The sequence below is a fragment of the Vulpes vulpes genome, chromosome 2 (genome assembly GCF_048418805.1).
Source record: "Vulpes vulpes isolate BD-2025 chromosome 2, VulVul3, whole genome shotgun sequence".
NCBI classification, from domain to species: Eukaryota; Metazoa; Chordata; class Mammalia; order Carnivora; family Canidae; genus Vulpes; species Vulpes vulpes.
This window is the reverse complement of record NC_132781.1, coordinates 7,652,866-7,671,784: the sequence shown is the minus strand read 5'-3', so window position 1 is coordinate 7,671,784 and position 18,919 is coordinate 7,652,866. Positions and strand designations below refer to the sequence as shown.

General features: G+C 50.2%; 2 protein-coding genes and 1 long non-coding RNA gene across 6 annotated transcripts in view; 1 reads left to right on the top strand and 2 right to left on the bottom strand.

Annotated features, from left to right (window-relative positions):
* The window catches only part of SLC39A11 (solute carrier family 39 member 11), a 410,439-nt gene extending 400,226 nt beyond the window's left edge, over window positions 1-10,213 (bottom strand). For both annotated transcript variants that reach the window (XM_072746722.1, XM_072746726.1), the window contains exons 1-2: window positions 10,162-10,213; window positions 7,838-7,953 (exon numbers count right to left, since the gene is read on the bottom strand). The gene's annotated coding sequence lies outside the window, so the exon portion shown is untranslated. The remainder of the gene's footprint in view (window positions 1-7,837; window positions 7,954-10,161) is intronic.
* COG1 (component of oligomeric golgi complex 1) overlaps window positions 9,720-18,919 on the top strand; it is a 13,032-nt gene continuing 3,832 nt past the window's right edge. For 2 of the 3 annotated variants that reach the window (XM_072746720.1, XM_072746719.1), the window contains exons 1-8: window positions 9,755-10,108; window positions 12,787-13,031; window positions 13,182-13,363; window positions 13,506-13,676; window positions 15,734-15,890; window positions 16,612-16,822; window positions 17,181-17,972; window positions 18,514-18,660. In XM_072746720.1, the coding sequence (XP_072602821.1) occupies window positions 9,788-10,108; window positions 12,787-13,031; window positions 13,182-13,363; window positions 13,506-13,676; window positions 15,734-15,890; window positions 16,612-16,822; window positions 17,181-17,972; window positions 18,514-18,660 (2,226 nt within the window). In that variant the 5' untranslated portion in view covers window positions 9,755-9,787. Of the gene's footprint in view, window positions 10,109-12,786; window positions 13,032-13,181; window positions 13,364-13,505; window positions 13,677-15,733; window positions 15,891-16,611; window positions 16,823-17,180; window positions 17,973-18,513; window positions 18,661-18,919 lie in introns of all 3 variants that reach the window. The other variant, XM_072746718.1, reaches the window with a different exon arrangement.
* LOC140597690 (uncharacterized) lies at window positions 11,426-15,734 on the bottom strand. Its single transcript, XR_011999537.1, has 2 exons — window positions 15,308-15,734; window positions 11,426-14,126 (listed from the first exon to the last, which is right to left on the bottom strand). It is a non-coding gene; the product is annotated as an uncharacterized lncRNA (long non-coding RNA).

Here is an 18,919-nt window from a genome sequence, read left to right as displayed (position 1 = left end):
TTAAAGAGCACGGCTGAGTCACGGCAAAGCACACGGTGAAGGGGGAGCTCCCAGAGTGCCATACGGATGTGCCAGGTCCCGCTGATGGCAGAAGTGATTACAGGGAAATATCAAGTGCTTTAGAATTAGGTAAAAAAAAATAAATAAATAACTTTTTTTTTTTTATCACCCTCTCATCTTCGTTCCAGACATTCAAAATCAAAACCTAATGAAAATGTCTCGCTGCTTAAAACAGGGTCTTAGTTACAAATCAGACCGCTGAAACCAGAAAAGAAAAGTGAGCTAATATTTGGAGTGCTCAAAATGGACCAATCTCTGTGCTGGGCACTTTACAGGTGTCATTCATTCAGTTCCCACAGGTGCTAACACCCACTCCACAGGCGAGGAAACCGAAGTGTGGCAAACTTGCATCACTCGACCAGAACCTGCGCTCTGAACCACTCTGCCACAGCACACTTCCACCTGACGGTCTCGAGCCCACGCTTCCTCGTCTGCAAACCAGGGATAGCAGCACGAACCTCACAGGGTTGCATAAGAGTCTGGATCAAAGGAAATATCTTAAATAATTTATCACGTTATCAGGCACACAGAGGTAACCCAGTAAATAGCAGGTTTCCCTCACCTTCAATCACAGCAAAAAAAAAAAAAAAAAAAAAAAGACCAGAAACTTCTTGGTTGTTAAACAACTGACCATTTTCTAATTAGCTAATATTAAACTGTAGCTTCTAATCCTGCCATTAGTAGAGAGCTTAGCTGGCACTACCACCACCAGCCACGTGATGCAAGATGAAAGCCGGTCCAGAGCAGAAAAGTAAATGCATTATGTGTGTCTGCCGATAAGGTGTACACGCCTTCTGTCTACACGGAGTGTTCCTTTATGGAGAAGGGGCTTTCCTTCCCTGCCAAGCCTAACTAAACTTTGGTCTCCTCCAGAACGGACCTGGGATACCACTTCCCGCCTCCCTAAACAGAGCCTCATACTGCCGAAACATTCTAGAAGCTTAGCAGTTTGTGACATGTTAGAAATTGCTGAGTTAGTCCTTCATTTTGCCCCCAGTGTGAGACCATGGGTGGCCTGGGGCCTGGTGCTAACCAGAAGGAGGGGATCGTGCCACTAATCCTCGGTGTGTAACCATCTGTATCACTCTTGGTCCAGCCAGAAACAGATGGCACACTCAAAGGGGTTTAACTGAAATGAATGTAATGAAGGAACTGTGCACAGAGGTGTGGGTGGGCGTAAGGGCATCAGCCAGAGATGGATGAGGCGCCCGGACGCTCCATGCAGGTGCAAGCCTTTAGCAGCCCTGGAGCTCAAGGGCCGAGGGAGGAGATGATGTTCTAGAGCCCAGCAAGAGCCGCAGCCATGGGGAAGGTGGGACTCCCTGGGAGCTATAGCTGTAAGGTAACTCGGCCAGGGCCAGAGGGGCAGAGGGCCCAGTGAGACAGCCCATAAAGGTCCGCCTTAAGGCACAGAATGTGGACAGGGTGGCGGGGAGGAGGCACGTGGAGAATTACCAGCATGTCAATGCACAGACCAGCCCCCATGTCGGGACCCCAGCACCCTCAAAGCTGCCTACAGTCTGCTGGCACAGCTGGAGGGAGCTCAGGAGAATTTCCACATTAAGTATGGGGGGTGGGGGAGCTGAAGGGCCCTGGGGGGTTGCCCTTCACTCTCTAATTCCTAAGAGGATAAACTGGATTTTCAGAAACCTCCATTTTCAGTGGAGGTTTCAGTATCTGAAAATGATACTTAGAATTTCAGGTTGTGTGCATCGGATGGCTTAGGTGGTACAAAAGTGGTCCAGGGTTCGAGTTCCAACCACATAGTACTCTGGGTGGTTAACTCCCAAAGATTTAACTGCCTGGGGCACTCACACTTCAGAATATAATTTTATGGTCTCTCTTTGTAAGATATTGATTTGGGGCGCCTGGGTGGCTCAGTCGGTTAAGCGTCTGCCTTCAGCTCAGGTTGTGATCCCGAGGTCCTGGGATCAAGCCCCGCAGTTCTGCTTCTCCCTCTGCCTCTCCCCCTGCTTGTCCTCTCTCTCTTTCTCTCGAATAAATAAACAAATACAATCTTTAAAAATATATATATGTATATACATACACCAATTCTTGTGCACGACTTCTCAAATGTAAAGGTCACGTAGGCTACTCTTTTACTACCTCTACCTACGCCAAAAGCATATCAAAAAACCAGCCATTCAATACATTTTAACCCATTATTTGCATGTGCTCCCAAATTATCTTTGTAACTACCCAACTTCACATTGTCTTGTGTCTAAAGACCCAGAGTCTTCTCTCATCCAGTCTTGAGCCGACAGTCTCAGTCTGTCTCTTTACCTGGCAGAACTTAAACAAGACACCACACGAGCAAACAAGCATCCCAACCCAGGAGAGCCAGAGCCTAGCACAGCTTCCTGCAAGCACAGCTCCTTCTATGGCTCTGCAGCCGTAGAAGTCGGGCCCAAATCCCTGAAATTGCAATGTCCTAAAGCTGACGTCCACTGATACTTAGAATTTCAGGTTGTGTGAATCCCAAGACAGGGCACGATGATCCTGGCAGACTTGGAAATGCTTCCTCCCAATATTCCTCCAGTTGTGTCGTATCCCAGAGGGAAACGTCCCACCAAACTATATCAGGGCAGCAGAATCGTCTCAGGTGGCAGCTGTGCGTGCCCGGGGGCTACTGATCTTTGAATACTTATTGGCTTGTCAGCATATCAGTAAATTAACCTATTACGAAGTTAAACTGTCATCCGTGCACTAAAAACATAGTGAGCATCTATCGTGTTACCAGATGCTTGTTCTGGAAGCTGGGAATTCAGTGAGTTTAAAGACAGACCAAGTCTCCCCCTCCTTGCTGTAGGGCAGACACTCTACAAACAAATACAACAAATAAAAGAACACCAAGTCTCAATATGGTGACAGATGCTCTGATGAAAATACATGGACAGTAAGGACAGGTGGTTCAGCACACAGGCCCCAGAGCCAGACAGTCTGATTTACATCTCAGCTCTGCTACTTCCTGGGTGACTTGGGGCAAATTATATAATCTCCCTCGGCCCCAATTCCCTCTTCGATAAAAGTAAAAATAGGAACAGGATCTATTTTGGAGGGATTTGTGAATTTGTCAAACTGTGAGTATGAAATAAGGTAGGTAGTTCATATTCAGAGTCTGTATCAGTGGCTGACATTCACTGAGCCCCTGAAAAATGTTAGCTCTTCCTACTTTAGATGGGGTGGTCCAGGTGGGCTTCTCAGAGGGGGTGACCCCCATGTGAAGATCTGGTAAAAGGAAGAGCCAGAGGAGGTGCCTGGGCAGCTCAGTGGGTTGAATGTCCAACTCTTGATTTCGGCTCAGGTCATGATCTCAGGGTGGTGAGATGGAGCTCCAAGTGGATCCTCCTTGAGATTCTCTCTCTCACTCTCCCTCTGCCCCTCCCCCCTTTCCCATGCTCTCTCTTTCTCTAAAAATAATAATAATAATGATAAGAAGAAGAAGAAAAGAAAAGAAACAGCCGGAGTGGAGCTCTTAGGGAGAAGTTAGCAACACCTTGTCTATGAAACAGAAGGAAGATGGGTGAGGTAGGAGTAGATGGTTGGGAGTGGAGAGGCCATGCAGGGACTTGGGTGGTCTTTGATGGGAGTCTGCTTCTGTCCCCAAAGGGCAGGAAGCCATCAGAGGTTTGAAGCAGGAGATGCACTAGGATGGACGGTGGAGGTGAAGGACAAGGATCTCTTGTAGATCAGGGATCAGCAAGCTATGGTCCATGGACTGAAGATGGCCACTCTGCCTGCTTTTATAAATAAAGTGTCATTGGCACGCGGCCATGACCATTCATTTACATCCTGTCTAGTCTTGAGTCCTTACTACAGTGGCCATGTTGAATAGTAACAGAGACTGTGGAGCATGCAAAGCCCATTGACTCTGGTTCTTTCTAGCAAAAGTTCATCAACCCCTATTTGGGAGGAAGAAGAGTCTGAAGGACCTGTAATTAGATTGGGGTGTGGAGGGTGAGAGAGAGTTGGGTCTAGGATGGTTCTGAGTCCCTTAGCCACGAATGCCATTTCCTGAACTGGGGATGCACTAGGGGAGGGTGTAGGATGGGTGGCAGGCAGAGAGTCATTATTTTGGACACATTAAGTTTGAGATGTCTCTTAGATGACCACGTGGTGATTCTAAAGGAGGCAGCCTGGGATGTAGCAGGAGCTCAGGCCGGAGTCACAAATGCAGGAGTCACCTGCAGACATTGTTCCTTGCTCTCCATTTCCACGGCCCTAATGACCCTCTAACTCTTAGGACCTGGGGGCAGAAGGGGATCACCCAGACAAGGAACGCGGACCAAGAAGAGACTGGTGCTAAGGCTCAAGCCTGGGCCCATCCAGCACCAGCAGTCAAGGACAGGAAGAAGAGCCAGCAAAAATGATCGAGAAGTGCCTTGTGAGGGAGGAGGGAAGGCCCTGGGGGGCATGTCGCAGAAGCCAAGAGGGAAACAGTGTCCACAGGGGTGGGTCAGCCATGCTGAAAGGCCCAGAAACTGGGAAGCTGCTAAAGCTGGCAAGGTGGCCTTCCTCGCTTTTACTGGACGGGGTGGTGATGTGAGAAGCCCCGACAGGTGGAGCTGAGGAAGAGAACCGGAGGGGACCAGAGTCATGAAGTCTTGATGTGAGAGGAGAGATGGACAGGGGCTGAAAAGAGGCGTGCAGACGACAGAGCATGTTTATAAGATGGGAGACATCAGAGAATGTTTTTAAGATCCGGGTTTTCCCCACCATCTGAAAGTCTAGTGTTCCACAGAACCTCTCATTAGCAAAAGAAGCAATTACCATTACTTCACATGGAAAAAATTTTGAGCACTTTCACACCCCAAAAATCACCTTAGTCTTTTCTGATACTTTAGGACACATCTTGGTAACAGACACACAAAGCCGGTGGAGGTACAGCCTGGATGCTCCCAGACGCAGTTCAAAGCTGCGGCGGCTGGATGCTGGGATGCGGGGTGTGCTCTGGGGAAGGGGCTGGGCACCCCTCTCACTGCTCCAGTGCACTGCCTCTATTGGGACCCGGCTTTAGATTCTGTTTGTGCTTTTTTTTTTTTTTTCCTTAAAGATTTTATTTATTTTTTTGACAGAGAATGGGGAGAGGCAGAGGGAGAAGGAGAAGCAGACCCCCGCTGAGTGGGGAGCCCAGCGTGAGGCTCAATCCCGGGACCCTGGGATCATGACCTGAGCTGAAGGTAGATGCTTAAACGACTGAGCTACCCAGGCGCCCCTGTTTGCGCTTTTCACCTGTTTTTTTTTTTTTTTTTCATAAAAGTGAAAATCCTCTTCAGGTTTCTTTCTGTTAATGAAAATAGGTACTAATGGAAGTCTGCTTTTTTTTTCTAATTTTTAATTTTATTTAAATTCAATTTGCCAACATATAATCTAACACCCAGTGCTTACCTTTCCTAAAAGCAAAGGGGCCTGATGTGAACTTTTGAAAAGCAGGGGATGCCTGTGATGGGAAGATCCAGCTGAACTGGGGGGAAATGATACAGCAGAGAGAAGGAAGTGAAGCCTTTGAGAGGTGAGAAGCGAGATCCAGAAGTCAAGGGAGCAGGAACACTGTTTCTTTGTAACAAGACAACAGGTGGAAGGTCTAAGTATACATTCAGGCTGGTAGATTCAGCGGATCTAATAAGAGGACATTCACACCATTACAGAGCCCAGAGAGGCTCATCAGCTAGGGTAGAAGGTGGGGAAGGGAAAAGACAACATACGGGACTTGAAAAGAAGTCTGAGCCTGTTACAGAGTCACCAACTGTTAATCAAGTATCTTTTGGGCCCTCCCTATTCATCCAGCACGGGGCCAGTGAACGTAGGGAGCATCCAATGACACGCTAATTAAGCACATCACACGTGCCGCATGCAGTTTCCACCCCCTTTCCACCACCTTTTCTTTTTTTGTTCGGTCAAGGTATTGAGAATGTGTGTAGCCCAGACGTCCAGGCTCCTTCATCGGGGGTGATGCCTGCCTGGCTATTTGTCGAAGGCAGAGTCTCAGGAATCTGCAAACAGTGAAGTCAAACAACCACCCCTTCCACTACAAATGTCAGCCCCGGCAGACACAGCTGATGAACGTGGCTCTTAAGATAAGACGTCAAGACGACTGCATCGGGCCCTTTATGGCACTGGCATCTCAGCCCCGAGCTGACAGCCAAAGTCCAAATCCCACCAGGCGGCGATGTGGAGTCCGGCCTCCTGTCCCTTTTACGGACCTGGTCTGTCCTTTGCTGGATCAGATTCCCCTATCTTTCCTCCCTCTCTCCATTCATCTGTGGGTGGTGCCTCTCCTTTTCTTTCTTTCTTTCTTTTTTTTTTCCTCTCTCCTTTCCTGTCTCTTCTAGTGCAGCCGGAGTTGAACTTATTTTAACATTCCCAGGTTAAGCCTGCTTCTTCCACTCGTCCTCTCTTCTCTGGGTTTGCCCAGCTCCTAACTCTGTGGGAGGATGTCCCTTCCTCTGACATCATCGGGGGCCCTGGGGTGGGTGTCCTGCAGGTTTGCTCTTCACACTGAACACTGACATGCCTGACATTATTCACTCGTGCAAATATTTACTGATTCTGCCTGGGAGTGAGCCATGGTGTCCCGGACCCTTTCCAGATGCCAGACCACACAGTGCATAAGGGAAGGAGACCGTGTGGTATCTGCAAAGACCATTTAAGAACCCTTCTATTTTAGGCATTATGCTGTCTTGCTTTCTGTATTTCTATTTAAAAAGTAAGGACAAACCTGTCCCCTCAACAGACTGAGCGAAATCAGAATGCCAATGGGGCCAGAGAAAGCAAACACGTCAGGACAAATGTAGGTTTTGAAAGCGAGCCCTCTAGCACACAGATGCTTGGCCACGAGGCCTGACCACCCTGTGTGCCACCTGCCCCCAAATCACGCTCCAGCTCGGGTTCCAAACTGCCTAAACAATAGCAGAGTGTAGGAAGCAGTGTAGGCACCATCTGAATGTGGCTCAGAATTGTTTGACCCATCCATCTCTTGATGTTCTGAAATTTTCTCTGAAGCTAATAACGTGACAAAATAGAAAGATCAAGGACTTTAGAGTCAGGCTGACCAGGATGGGTAGGGAGGCTTGGCTGCTGACTAACTGTGTAATCCCAGGCAGGTGCCTTGGTTCTGCTGAACCTGGCTTTGTCTAACAAATGAGTGTGAGACCACCTATGTTGTAGGATTATTGTTAGGATTAAAGGTAACATATGCAAAGTGCCTAGGTGGGGCTCAAAATAAATTCCACTGTGGCTGCACTAGAAGAGACAGAAAAGGAGAGAGAGAAAAAAAGAGAGGCACCAACAGCAGATTAACAGAGGGAGGAGGAAAGATAGGGATGAATGTAACCAGGATGATCTAAACATAAGCTCTTCAAATGTAAACACTAAATATCTTCTATTTCTAAAGATTTAAGGTAAAAAGAAGAAAATGACACCAAGAAACCCTCCCGGCACCCTCCCACCCCACGCATAGCACACCCTCCTCCCTGAACCAAAATAAAATGATGGCAATGAAACTCCGAAATGCCCTTTGAGACCTCCTTGCACCTCCTTGAGAAGAGGACTAGTTTCTCCAGAAAGGACTAGTTTCTCATCCCCAGCCCTCAGTCCCCAGCACTTGCTTTGTCCAGCTGCTGAAGCTCAGCTCTTGGCCCCCACCCTGGTCTCCAGAGGGCCAGAGAGCAAAACAAACAAACAACAACAACAATGCAGAGAAGGAGGGGCACGTGGGACCTTGATGCCAAAGGGAAAGGAGAAGGAGACAGAGAGTAAAGCATCAAGGACACATTACCTCCACCCCTGGAGCCTTTCCAGCGCAAGACGGTTTGGTAACGGCCTCTGTTGGGCACTCAGTTCTGCAGGCGGAAGAGCAACAGTGGCATCTTCAGGGCGGCCAGAAGAACGTGGCTGGGGAAGCAGAGGAGGAGAAGCTCTGCTTTAGGAACACACTCCGAAGTGGCGATGTCTGCGGCCAGCAGGCCTTTTCTCTACCTGAGAGGACAGGTGTGTGCACAGCGCAAGCCACCTCATACAAACCCCCAGGCACCCCCCACCACCACCACCACCGATGCCTCCACCTGCCTCCTTCTTGGCTGTTAGACGGACGTCGGCCAAACTCTTATGGAGCTTGTAACTCAGAAGGAAATGTCAGTTAGGGACTCGGGAGGGCAAGCAACCAAAACCAATTTTGATTCTCAAAGACATGAATTTATCAGTAAGATGCTCATGCAATCTCTGGGAAAGCTGGAGAACCAGGCTCAAGGGACAAACAGGAACAAAGGAAAGTGAAAGCATTCAGAACCCAACCAAAGCATGCCACTGGGCCATCAATTCTGAGGCAGGGCCTCACTGTGGGCGCCCCAAAGCTGCCACCAGCAGCCTGCGCACCTGGGAGCTCCAGTTGGGTTTGATGCCCCTGCTGCCCCCGGGGTGTGAATGTTGCAAGAGGTCACCTCTACCACCACCAGGAAGAAATCCCCACTTTCCCTGCTGCCTCTTGACATCACGGGCTCTCTGTTTCAAGTCCCAAGCGGTTGTCTAATGAGTCAATCGCTGGTCCACAGGCTCCCGACAGGGCTGTAAGGGGCCCCTGGAAAAGGTCTTGCCACACAGAGGTGATGTCCCCAAATGCAGAAAAGGCATTCCACAGAGGCTGGGCAGCCTAACGCCAACACAACGTCCCCTACAGCATGCAGCTGACCTGACGGTAAATTGCAGACCTGGCACCTGGAGTGCTTGGTGGGAATCTGCAGGAAGCTGTGCCACAAAGCAGAAAAGGCACAAGCCGGGAACTGAAAAATCTTGATGGGATCCCCATCCCTTATTAGCCATATGCAACTCGGGTGGGCACATAAGCTGGCGTTTTGCAGGGACTGTGCACGGACTGGATATATCTCTACCTCCTTTGCAAGACTGATGTGCCTACCACGTTCAGTTGACTTTGTGGGCGGGCTTTGAAAGTTAACGGTGGTCCCGACTAAATCCTTTTGCTGGTGGTGGGGTGGTGGGGGGGTTCCAGGTTAGCCAGCTGTAAAATGAGGATATTCCAGTACGTTGTGGGGCTGGTGTGAGATATGGCATGAATGTTTTCATTTAGGGGCGGGGGGAGGGGGGGATCTTTGCAGTCTGGGATCTGCCTAAAAGTACAGAGGCAGGTGCAGCCCGCGTGGCTCAGCGGTTTAGGGCCGCCTGCAGCCCTGGGCGTGATCCTGGAGACCTGCGATCGGGTCCCACGTCGGGCTCCCTGCATGGAGCCTGCTTCTCCCTCTGCCTGTGTCTCTGCCTCTCTCTCTGGGTGCTTCATGAATAAATAAATAAAATTAAGTTTTAAAAAAAAGGGTCTTGGAGTCCTGGTAAGAACCAGGCCCCCGCGTCCCCGCCCCGCGCCCCCGCGGGCGCCGAGCATCTGAGCATCCTTCGCGCCCAGGCACGGGCTGCACACAAGGACCCGCCGGACCCCGCCCCCGGACCCCAAGGCACCCCGACTGCAGCCCGGGGCCGCGGGCACAACGACGCCCCGGGAGGCTGCACGCCCCGGGCCAGGGCGCTCTTGCTGCTCGGCTGCTGGAGCTCCACGAGCCCCTGGGCGCGGTCGGGAGGCTGGGAGACACACCCGCGGACCGACGTGCCCCCAACAAGCATGGCCGGCAGCGGGGCGGAAGCGCTTCCGCCCCCATCCAACATGGCCGCCGGGCGGGGCCTCCGGGCGGAAGTGACCCGTCAGGACGCCGACGGGGCCATCATGGCGGCCGCGGCCGCCTCCCCCGCGCTCAAGCGGCTGGACCTGCGCGACCCCGGGGCGCTTTTCGAGACGCATGGAGCGGAGGAGATCCGCGGGCTGGAGCGCCAGGTTCGGGCCGAGATCGAGCACAAGAAGGAGGAGCTGCGGCAGATGGTGGGCGAGCGGTACCGCGACCTGATCGAGGCGGCCGACACCATCGGGCAGATGCGCCGCTGCGCCGAGGGGCTGGTGGACGCCGTGAAGGCCACGGACCAGTACTGCGCCCGCCTCCGCCTGCGCCTGGCGGGCCCGGCCGCGCCCCGGCCGCCGCGGGACCCGCAGGTCAGCCCCCGCCCCGCCCCGCCCCGCCCCGCCCCGCCCCGCCGGCCGCTCACCCGCAGCGCGCGGCTCCCGCCGGACTTCCGGGCCGCGGGCTCCCTGCAGCGGGACCTGGGGGCGCCTCCCCCCCCGCCCCTCCCCTCCCCCACCCCGCCCCCTCCCCTCCCCTCCCCCCGCCTAACGTCCCCGACTTCTCCCAACACCTTCCCCCGGTGCCGACGACGTCCCCTCGTGCAGCTCGTCCCACCCATTCCCAGGAACAACCTCCACGATCCCAAAGACCTGCTCTCCTCTGGGGGCAGCTGTTGGGTGTCATCAAGCCGCCAACATGCTCCTTTGGGGGCAACCAAGGGCGTCCTAGCCGAGTTATCCCGAGTGCTTGCTTGCTTTTTTTTTTTTTTTCCTAATGATTAATTACACCTGGTGTGGAAGGATTCAGCCCTAAGTACAGCCCTAAGTACATCCCAGTACTGGAGCATCACTTTGCATTTTTGCATTTCTAAAGACTGTTGACTTAGCTTGCCTTTTTTTTTTTTTTTTCTCCTAATGATTAATTAGACCTGGTGTGGAAGGATTCGGCCCTAAGTACATCCCAATACTGGAGCAGCATTTTGCATTATTTCTGAAGACTGTTGACTTAGGGATGACCCGAGTGGAAGGGTCCCTGGAGGCAGAAAGGTTTGGAAAGGTTTGGAATCCGCTCTTCACCACCTGGGGGAAGAACTTGCAAAAGTACAATTTAGCTCCGGTTTGGGACTTTTTATCTTATTTTTCTTTTTTAAGATTTTATTTATTTATTCATAAGAGGCAGAAAGATAGGCGGAGGGAGAAGCAGGCTCCACGCAGGGAGCTGGATGCGGGACTCCATCCCGGGACTCCGGGATCAGGCCCTGGGCTGAAGGTGGTGCTAAACGGCCGAGCCACCAGGGCTGCCCCGGTTTGAAACTTTTTAATACAACATGTGTTTTAGGGGAGAATCTGGGTCAGTAGGCAGGGCTCACACAACACAGTTTTTGCAACGAGAGGCCTCCTCCATCCTGCTCCCCTGGAAGCTGTGCATTTGTACAGGCCTCCTCTTAGGTGGCCAGCCTTTCCTGTAACGGAGTCACGCTTCACGGTTTAGTTAAAAGCTAACTTGGGCTGTGCCTGACTTTTAAAAATTATTTTTCTATAGTTGTTTTATCTGATTTATTCTCAGGCAGACCCACAAAAGTTTGAGTGCCCTCTGCGTTCAGGCACCAAGAAACAGAAGCCCCCTAGTTCCTGCTCTGAAGGAGCTTACAATCCAGTCCAGGAATTTCAGTCCGTGGCAACAATTCAGAGTAACAGTAGAAAGTATTTTAGGATAATGTGTAATTCCAAAATAATTATGGACATTTACCATAAGATTTCCAAAGGAAGTCACTTGAGGTTTGAGTCCTCCTCACTAGGGAGGGGCCTTCATGACATGAGATTTGGAATACATGTCTGGAGTATGAAAAGCAGGTATTCAACTTGATTAAAGCAGGAGTTTTCGACCTTGGTGCTTTTGACATTTGGGGCTGGATCATTCTTTGTCGTAGAGACTGTCCTGTGAGTTGCAGGATGTTTATAAGCATCCCTCTAGACCTCGACCCACCAGACACCAGTAGTATCAACCCCTTTTCCCCGTGCCGATAATCAGAAATGTCTCCAGATATTGCTCTAGGGGATGAAATTCTTCCCCTCTCCTACACATGAGAACAAATGGATTGAAGGGCCCCTGGAAGAAAGTACTGGACAGACAGGAAATTTGTGACCACCAGGCCAAGATACCAAACTGAGGAGCTTTTTAGAACTGAGCAAAGATATGATCTAAATGCCCTTTTTTTTTTTTAATCTAAATGCCATTTGAGGAAGGTTAATCTGAAGGCAAAGGGGAAAGGATAGATTGGAAGGGGTAGAGAATGTTTTTGGATTAATCTTAGTGTGAGATGTTAAGGACTTGCATTAGACTCCTGGAAGTGGTAACAGAACCGTCGGGAGGATATGAATCTCCTTGGAACATGGGAGCAGAGTGGTGGTATGCCAAGGTACTTACGGAGGTCAGATGACTAAAATTTTTGGTAGGGAGATGAATTTAGTTTTGAACATACTGATGATGGAATGGCAGAGAAACTTAGCAGGGCAGCAGCAGAAAAGCCTCCACTGGGACTTGGGAGAGGCGAGGACTAAAAATGAGACGTGGTAGTGGTGGATGATAGTCCTGGAGTAGGAGGGTGGACTGCACCAGATGAAGAGTTGATGGACAAGTAATAAAGAAGTCCATCATGCACTCAAAGAAGCAGGAGCAAATGTAGGGAGGCTGCACATCAGAACAGGGAAGGAGAAAGCTCACTTGAGTAGTGGTCCATAGGGCTCCGTGCTGTGGAGACATATGGAGGGTCGCTGATAACCAGACTGAGATGACCAGGTGAACTGTGTGTCTCCATGAGACTGAGCACAGGTGCACCCACTGGGAGCAAAATCCAGCGGGATTTTACAGCACTCCTGACTCCAGTAATTCTACTACACTAAACTTTGAGAGCTTGCCATGTGGCATGGAATTGGGCTTAAGAAAAGCTTTGTACCTTACAGTACCCGCACATTTCTCCCCAAGCCTGCCAAACACTGGTCTTGCACTGGTCTGCTCTTCTTCCTTCATTCTGTGCCTTTCCCTGCAGCCACAGCAGCCGTCCCAGGAGAAGTTCTACAGCATGGCTGCCCAGATCAAGCTGCTCTTAGAAATTCCCGAGAAGATCTGGAGCTCGATGGAGGCCTCTCAATATCTTCACGCCACACAGCTCTATTTGCTTTGCTGCCACCTTCACAACCTGCTCCAGCTGGATTCTTCTACTTCCCGATATAGCCCTGTCCTCTCACGATTCCCTATACTCATCCGTCAGGTAGCAGCAGCCAGCCATTTCCGGTAAGTGGGTCCAGCATAAAGATCTGCTCTGAGGATGGCCACACTTCACCACAACTGGCTTATGGAATGTGTCTTCCATCTGGATGTACCAAGGTTCTTCTTCCCAAGATGTAAAAAATTCCCTGTTGACCTTTGTCATCATCTTTCTAGGTCAACTATTCTGCATGAAAGTAAGATGCTGCTCAAATGCCAGGCCGTGTCTGACCAAGCTGTAGCTGAGGCCCTGTGTGCTATAATGCTCTTAGAAGAGAGTTCTCCACGCCAAGCCCTAACAGACTTCCTATTGGCCAGAAAGGCAGCTATACAGAAACTTCTCAACCAGCCACACCATGGTGGGTTTGGCTTCTTTCCAAAATGTGATCCTTAAACAAGGGAATGGAGGAGGAGCTGAGGGAAACTGAGGCACCTAGAGTGTACTCTGGTTCTGACTTTACTAAAGGAAGTTGTTTACGGGAGGATGGTTTCTTCTCATAGGTGCCAGCATCAAGGCCCAGATTTGCTCATTAGTGGAGCTGTTGGCCAACACTCTGAACCAAGCTCATGCTCTTTTCTACACTTTACCAGAAGGCCAGCTGCCAGATCCATCCCTGCCATGTGGCTTGCTCTTCTCAACTCTGGAGACCATCACAGGCCAGCATCCTACTGGTGAGCTTAGCCAAGCTTTTTTATTTTCAGGTTTTCCAACTTATTTACTGAGCACCTACTATCTGCCTGCTACTGAGCTGGGCTCTGGGGGTATAGCAGTACACTGGACAAATTAGGACCCCTGTCTTTGCAGAGGGCACAGTCTAGTGGTAGAGGCAAATACTAAACTCAGAAATATGCACCTATCCATTGAGTAACAGTAGTGGCCACTACCATAAAGGCATAGTACAAACTGACTTAGGAGCATTCAAAGGAGGGACCTCACCAGTGATGCTTTCCCTGGAGAATATTTAATTCAAAACCCAAAAGTTTGGTTAAGAGTTAGGTGAAATGGGATGCCTGGGTGGCTCAGTGGTTAAGCATCTGCCTTTGGCCTGGGCGTGATCCTGGAGTCTCGGGATTGAGTCCCGTGTCCGGCTTCCTGCATGGAGCCTGCTTCTCCCTCTGCAACTTTCATGAATAAATAAATAAAGTAAAAAAAAAGAAAAAAAAGAGTTAGGTGAAGAAGGGAAGGAAGAGTTCCAGGCAAAGGGGGTGGGACGTACAAGGGTCCTGAGGCAAGGAAGATGTTAATATATTTGAGGAACTAAAAGTAAGCAGGTGAGGCCAAGGGGGATTGGGTGGGGGGAAGAACTGCATGAGAAGAGATGTGGCCAGTCTGTTAGATGGGACCATATGATGCAGAGCTCTGTGGACCAGGCTAGGGAGTTTGGACTTTATCCAGACTACAATGGATAGCCTTCTAGGACCTTGCAGGCCTGTTCCTCCTTCTGTTATGTGTTCCCATACTTTTATTTGATAGCATTTATTCTAACTGGAATTAAATGCAGTTTGCTTTTATGTGGCAGTGGATCTCCACGGAGTCTGGAATGGATGCTGAGAGCTCACTGGGAAGGCTGTCATCATGACTTAGGTGGCAGACGATGGGGACTAATTGGACAACTTGGACATCTGTTTAGCAGGGGATTTGGTGGATTGGCTGTGGAGAGTGTGGAAAGAGGGTGTCCAAGTTTACTAGAAAATGAACTGGTTTGAAAGGGCTGACAGTGAGTTCACTCTTGAAAATATTGCTTTGGAGACGATTGAGCCCTTGGAACGGGAATGTGGAGTGGGCAGGTGACTGTGGTTCCAGAACAGAGGAGTAAGAGGGCTGGCTGGACTCACATCTGTGCATAGGGCTATTGTGTCAAGCTGTGGGGATGGGTGATGTCATCAGGAAGGAGAGAGGATAACAGAGGACGCCAGGACTTAGGTCGGGTGGAGGCGACACAGCCAAAGATAGAAGGGAAACAAGAAGAATGTGGGGACAGCCACGTGGTCATTTTCAGAGAAGGTGTGTGTGTGTTACGTAGTCTTTCTTGGTGTTACTTTATCTTCCAACTAGGGTGCCTCTTCCTTATGCCCTGGCTTCCCTCTAGGTGCTTCCACTTAATGCTTTACCCCCTTTATGAAAGGTGAGTACGGGCTCATTTGTTGTGACTCTGAACAACAAGTACAAGGGACCTTAGAAAGACCCCTGTGTTTCAAGCTCTGGAGGGTTCACGCACAGAATACCATGCAGGGGCTTCCCCCGAGTCACCCCACAGATGCCTGTGTCCTTGGGAAGTCACCTCTGAAGAGCTACAACTCACCGATTAGGATGAGTGGTCTTCCATTGTTTCCTTAGCTGTTCCAGGTTGGAACAGCTGTTCCTTAGCTGTTGGTCAGAGGATGGTGAAGAAAGGGAAACTATCATCTTCTCTTTGTGACAATTTAAGTTCCGCTTTTACAGCCTGAAGAGCAGCACGGTGCTTAGTAATACTTTCTCCCCCTGCCCCGCCCCATCCTCTCCCTCCCTGTCTTTCACCTTCTCAACCAATATGGTGCCCAGAGTTGGCAGGAAGCTGCCAGCACCCAGATGAGCGTACATCCTCTACTTTCCTTTTCCCTCTACTTCAGATGTCCAGTCTGACCTGCCTAGGAGAATACGAGATGATTTTTGGAAGTTGTCTCTCAGTCCTTTTTAATATGACATCCAAAGGATGGCCCCAATTACTTGTCACTTGGCCTTCTCTTAGGAAAGGGCGCTGGCGTTCTACAAGAGGAGATGAAGCTCTGCAGCTGGTTCAAATACCTGCCAGCATCCATCGTCCAGTTCCAGCCAGCTCTCCGAACACTCGCGCAGCCCATCAGCCAGGAATACCTGAAAGACACCCTGCAGAAATGGATCCACATGTAAGTAGCCAGAACTTTCCTGAGGCTGGCAGGGACCACCTGTGTAGCCACACAAGGGCCAATGAGGCCACTGAGGAATGAGGGAGAGGCCTGATCTTCTGGATAATGCTCTGCCTGCTGCCTGCTGGGTCATGCTAGTCATTCCTTCAGCCACTGGTCACTGCCTTCGTGGTGGGTAGCCCCCATTGTGGGAGAACCAAGAGGGAATTGCCTTTTAAATATAACCTATGGGATTTAAAATTCTATGTAAGAGTTTTGTCACTCCTAAACTTTTATTTAAACCGGTGGGTTTTGAAGCCGTTTTAGGAGACTCTAAACTTCCTTCCAAATAGTTCCTTCAGGGAGGTAAGGGTAGGGACCCCGCCCCCAAATCTAGGCAGAAATGCTGTGTTTATATATATTTATACATACTGAGATGGGGCACCTGGGTGGCTCAGTGGCTGAGCGTCTGCCTTCGGTTCAGGTCATGATCTCAAGGTCCTAGGATCAAGTCCTGCATCAGGCCCCCCTCAGGGAGCCTGCTTTTCCCTCTGCCTATGTCTCTGCCTCTCTCTATCTTTGATGAATAAATAAAATCTTAAAAAAAAAAACACTCAGAGAGATAAATGTTTATATTGGGACCCAGGTAAGAGTTTTTCATATGGAGTCCTACTGTTTTTCCTAATAAACATGTGAAAACCATGAATTTTAATAAGGCCTAAGAAAAATGATTTTTTTGCAGGTGTAATGAAGACATTAAAAATGGGATCACCAACCTGCTTTTGTATGTGAAGAGCATGAAAGGTCTTGCAGGTATCCGAGATGCTATGTGGGAATTACTTACCAATGAATCCACCAATCACAGCTGGGATGTGATATGTCAGCGGCTTCTAGAGAAGCCGCTCTTGTTCTGGGAGGATTTGATGCAGCAGCTGTTCCTTGACCGATTACAGGTGAGGAGATCACATAGTCCAGTTGTTTTCTGGCCAATCCTGGTATGATCTTTTGACTGGATGGACTTCTGTTCCTTCCTGAGTGTACTCTCTCAGCTCACAGACTCAGGGATGGCTTTTCGGGATAGCAAGCCATAGACATGAACAGAGATCCTGGCTCTGATGCAGAAAGAGACCAGGTCTCTGTCAGGTGGTCAGGAACGTGTCCCTGGCCATCAGTGATGACTCTGTTCTCTGTCAACTTCTTGAGCATGCTGCAAAACGTGCAGAGTGCTAGGGTGGACTGCCACTGGGTGCTGTTGCCTTGAGACTTCCTGACAGGAGTCGTGACTGGAATTCTTCTCTTGCTTTCTTTCAGACTCTGACAAAAGAAGGCTTTGACTCCATCTCCACTAGCTCCAAGGAACTCCTCATTTCAGCCCTGCAGGAGCTTGAGAACACCACCAGCAACTCCACTTCAAATAAGCACATCCACTTTGAGCACAACATGTCTCTCTTCCTCTGGTCCGAGAGCCCCCACGACCTGCCTCCTGATGCTGCCTGGGTTAGCGTAGCGCACCGGGGGCAGTTTGCCAGCAGTGGGCTCTCCATGAAAGCACAGGCCATTAGCCCTTGTGTCCAGAACTTCTGCTCTGCCCTCGATTCTAAACTGAAGGTGAAACTGGATGATCTCCTGGCTTACCTTCCCTCTGATGACTCACCCCTGCCCAAAGATGTCTTCCCCGGGCAGGCCAAGAGCTGTGCCTTTGACAGGTACGCAGATGCCGGGACAGTGCAGGAGATGCTGCAGACTCACTCCATGGTGTGCATCAAGTACATCACAGACTGCATCCAGGCAGAGCTGCAAAGCATCGAACAGGTTGTGCAAGGGCAGCAGGATGTCCTCAACGGTGTCAAGTTGCATGCGGTCCTTTTCATGGCCAGACTCTGCCAGTCACTGGGAGAACTATGTCCCCATCTGAAGCAGTGCATCTTGGGAAGGTCAGGGAGCTCTGAGAAACCAGCAAGGGATCCTAGGGCTCTGAAAAAACAGGGAAAGGGGAAAACGCGGGAAGTAATTCCTATGCAGGCCAAGTGGCAGGAAGTTAAGGAGCTCCTCCTCCAGCAGAGCGTGATGGGCTACCGCGTCTGGAGCTCAGCAGTTGTGAAGGTGAGGGACAGTACACGTGGTCTTCCCGAGCTCACGGGGCAGTCCCCGTTCTGTCTCCCTTCTGCCATGTTCCAGGCTGGCCAACCTCAGGGAGGTCTTTTCATAGTAAGGGAATAACAGTTCTTATTTCGTGCAATTACCTTCATTTTTCTGTGATAAGGAGATAGCACAAATGTAAAAATTTTTCCATTCAAAGGTTTAGCCTAGATCTTACAGACAGAAACTCTGGGGTTTTGTCCTTCCACCAGATAAGAATGAAAGACCTCCCTGGACAGGGGTCTAGCTTTCCTGCTCTTCCACCTGAATGGCATATTCCCTATGGTCTCCCCCGGTGCCTTTAGGGGTGGCCCTGACATTATAAGGTAGTGACCACAAAAGTCCCATTGCTGACGTATGTCATTGGTCCAGGAAGATGACATTTCCACTTGCTACCCCGCACATGACCCACGCAGCAGAATCTTGGCTCAAGATTACTCAGGCAGTTTGAAACCCTCTATAAAGAAGCTAAGTGGCCTACTGGATATTTGCCTTTTATTACCAGGTTTTGGCTCATGGATTCACCCAGTCGTTACTTTTAGATGATGCTGGCTCAGTCCTGGCCACAGCCACCAGCTGGGATGAACTAGAAATTCAAGAGGAAGCGGAGTCTGGCAGCAGCGTCACATCCACAATCCGACTCCCTATACAGGTGAGCAGATGCACCCATCAGAGTGCCCAGGGGCTGGACCAGACCAGATAGCCCACTGCAGAGAGGAAAGAGGTGAGAAAATCAGCCAATACACAGCTTCTGAGGAAGAGCCAAAAGCCAAATTCATGATTTTCTACCGTGGGGGTAGAGTAGACACAGGGCCAAGTAGGTAGTGGACTGTTCAAGAAGTCAGCTAGTGATTATTGCCTTGTGTAACCCGGCCTCTGCTCACTGGAGAGTTGCTCACCCCAAAGTGACA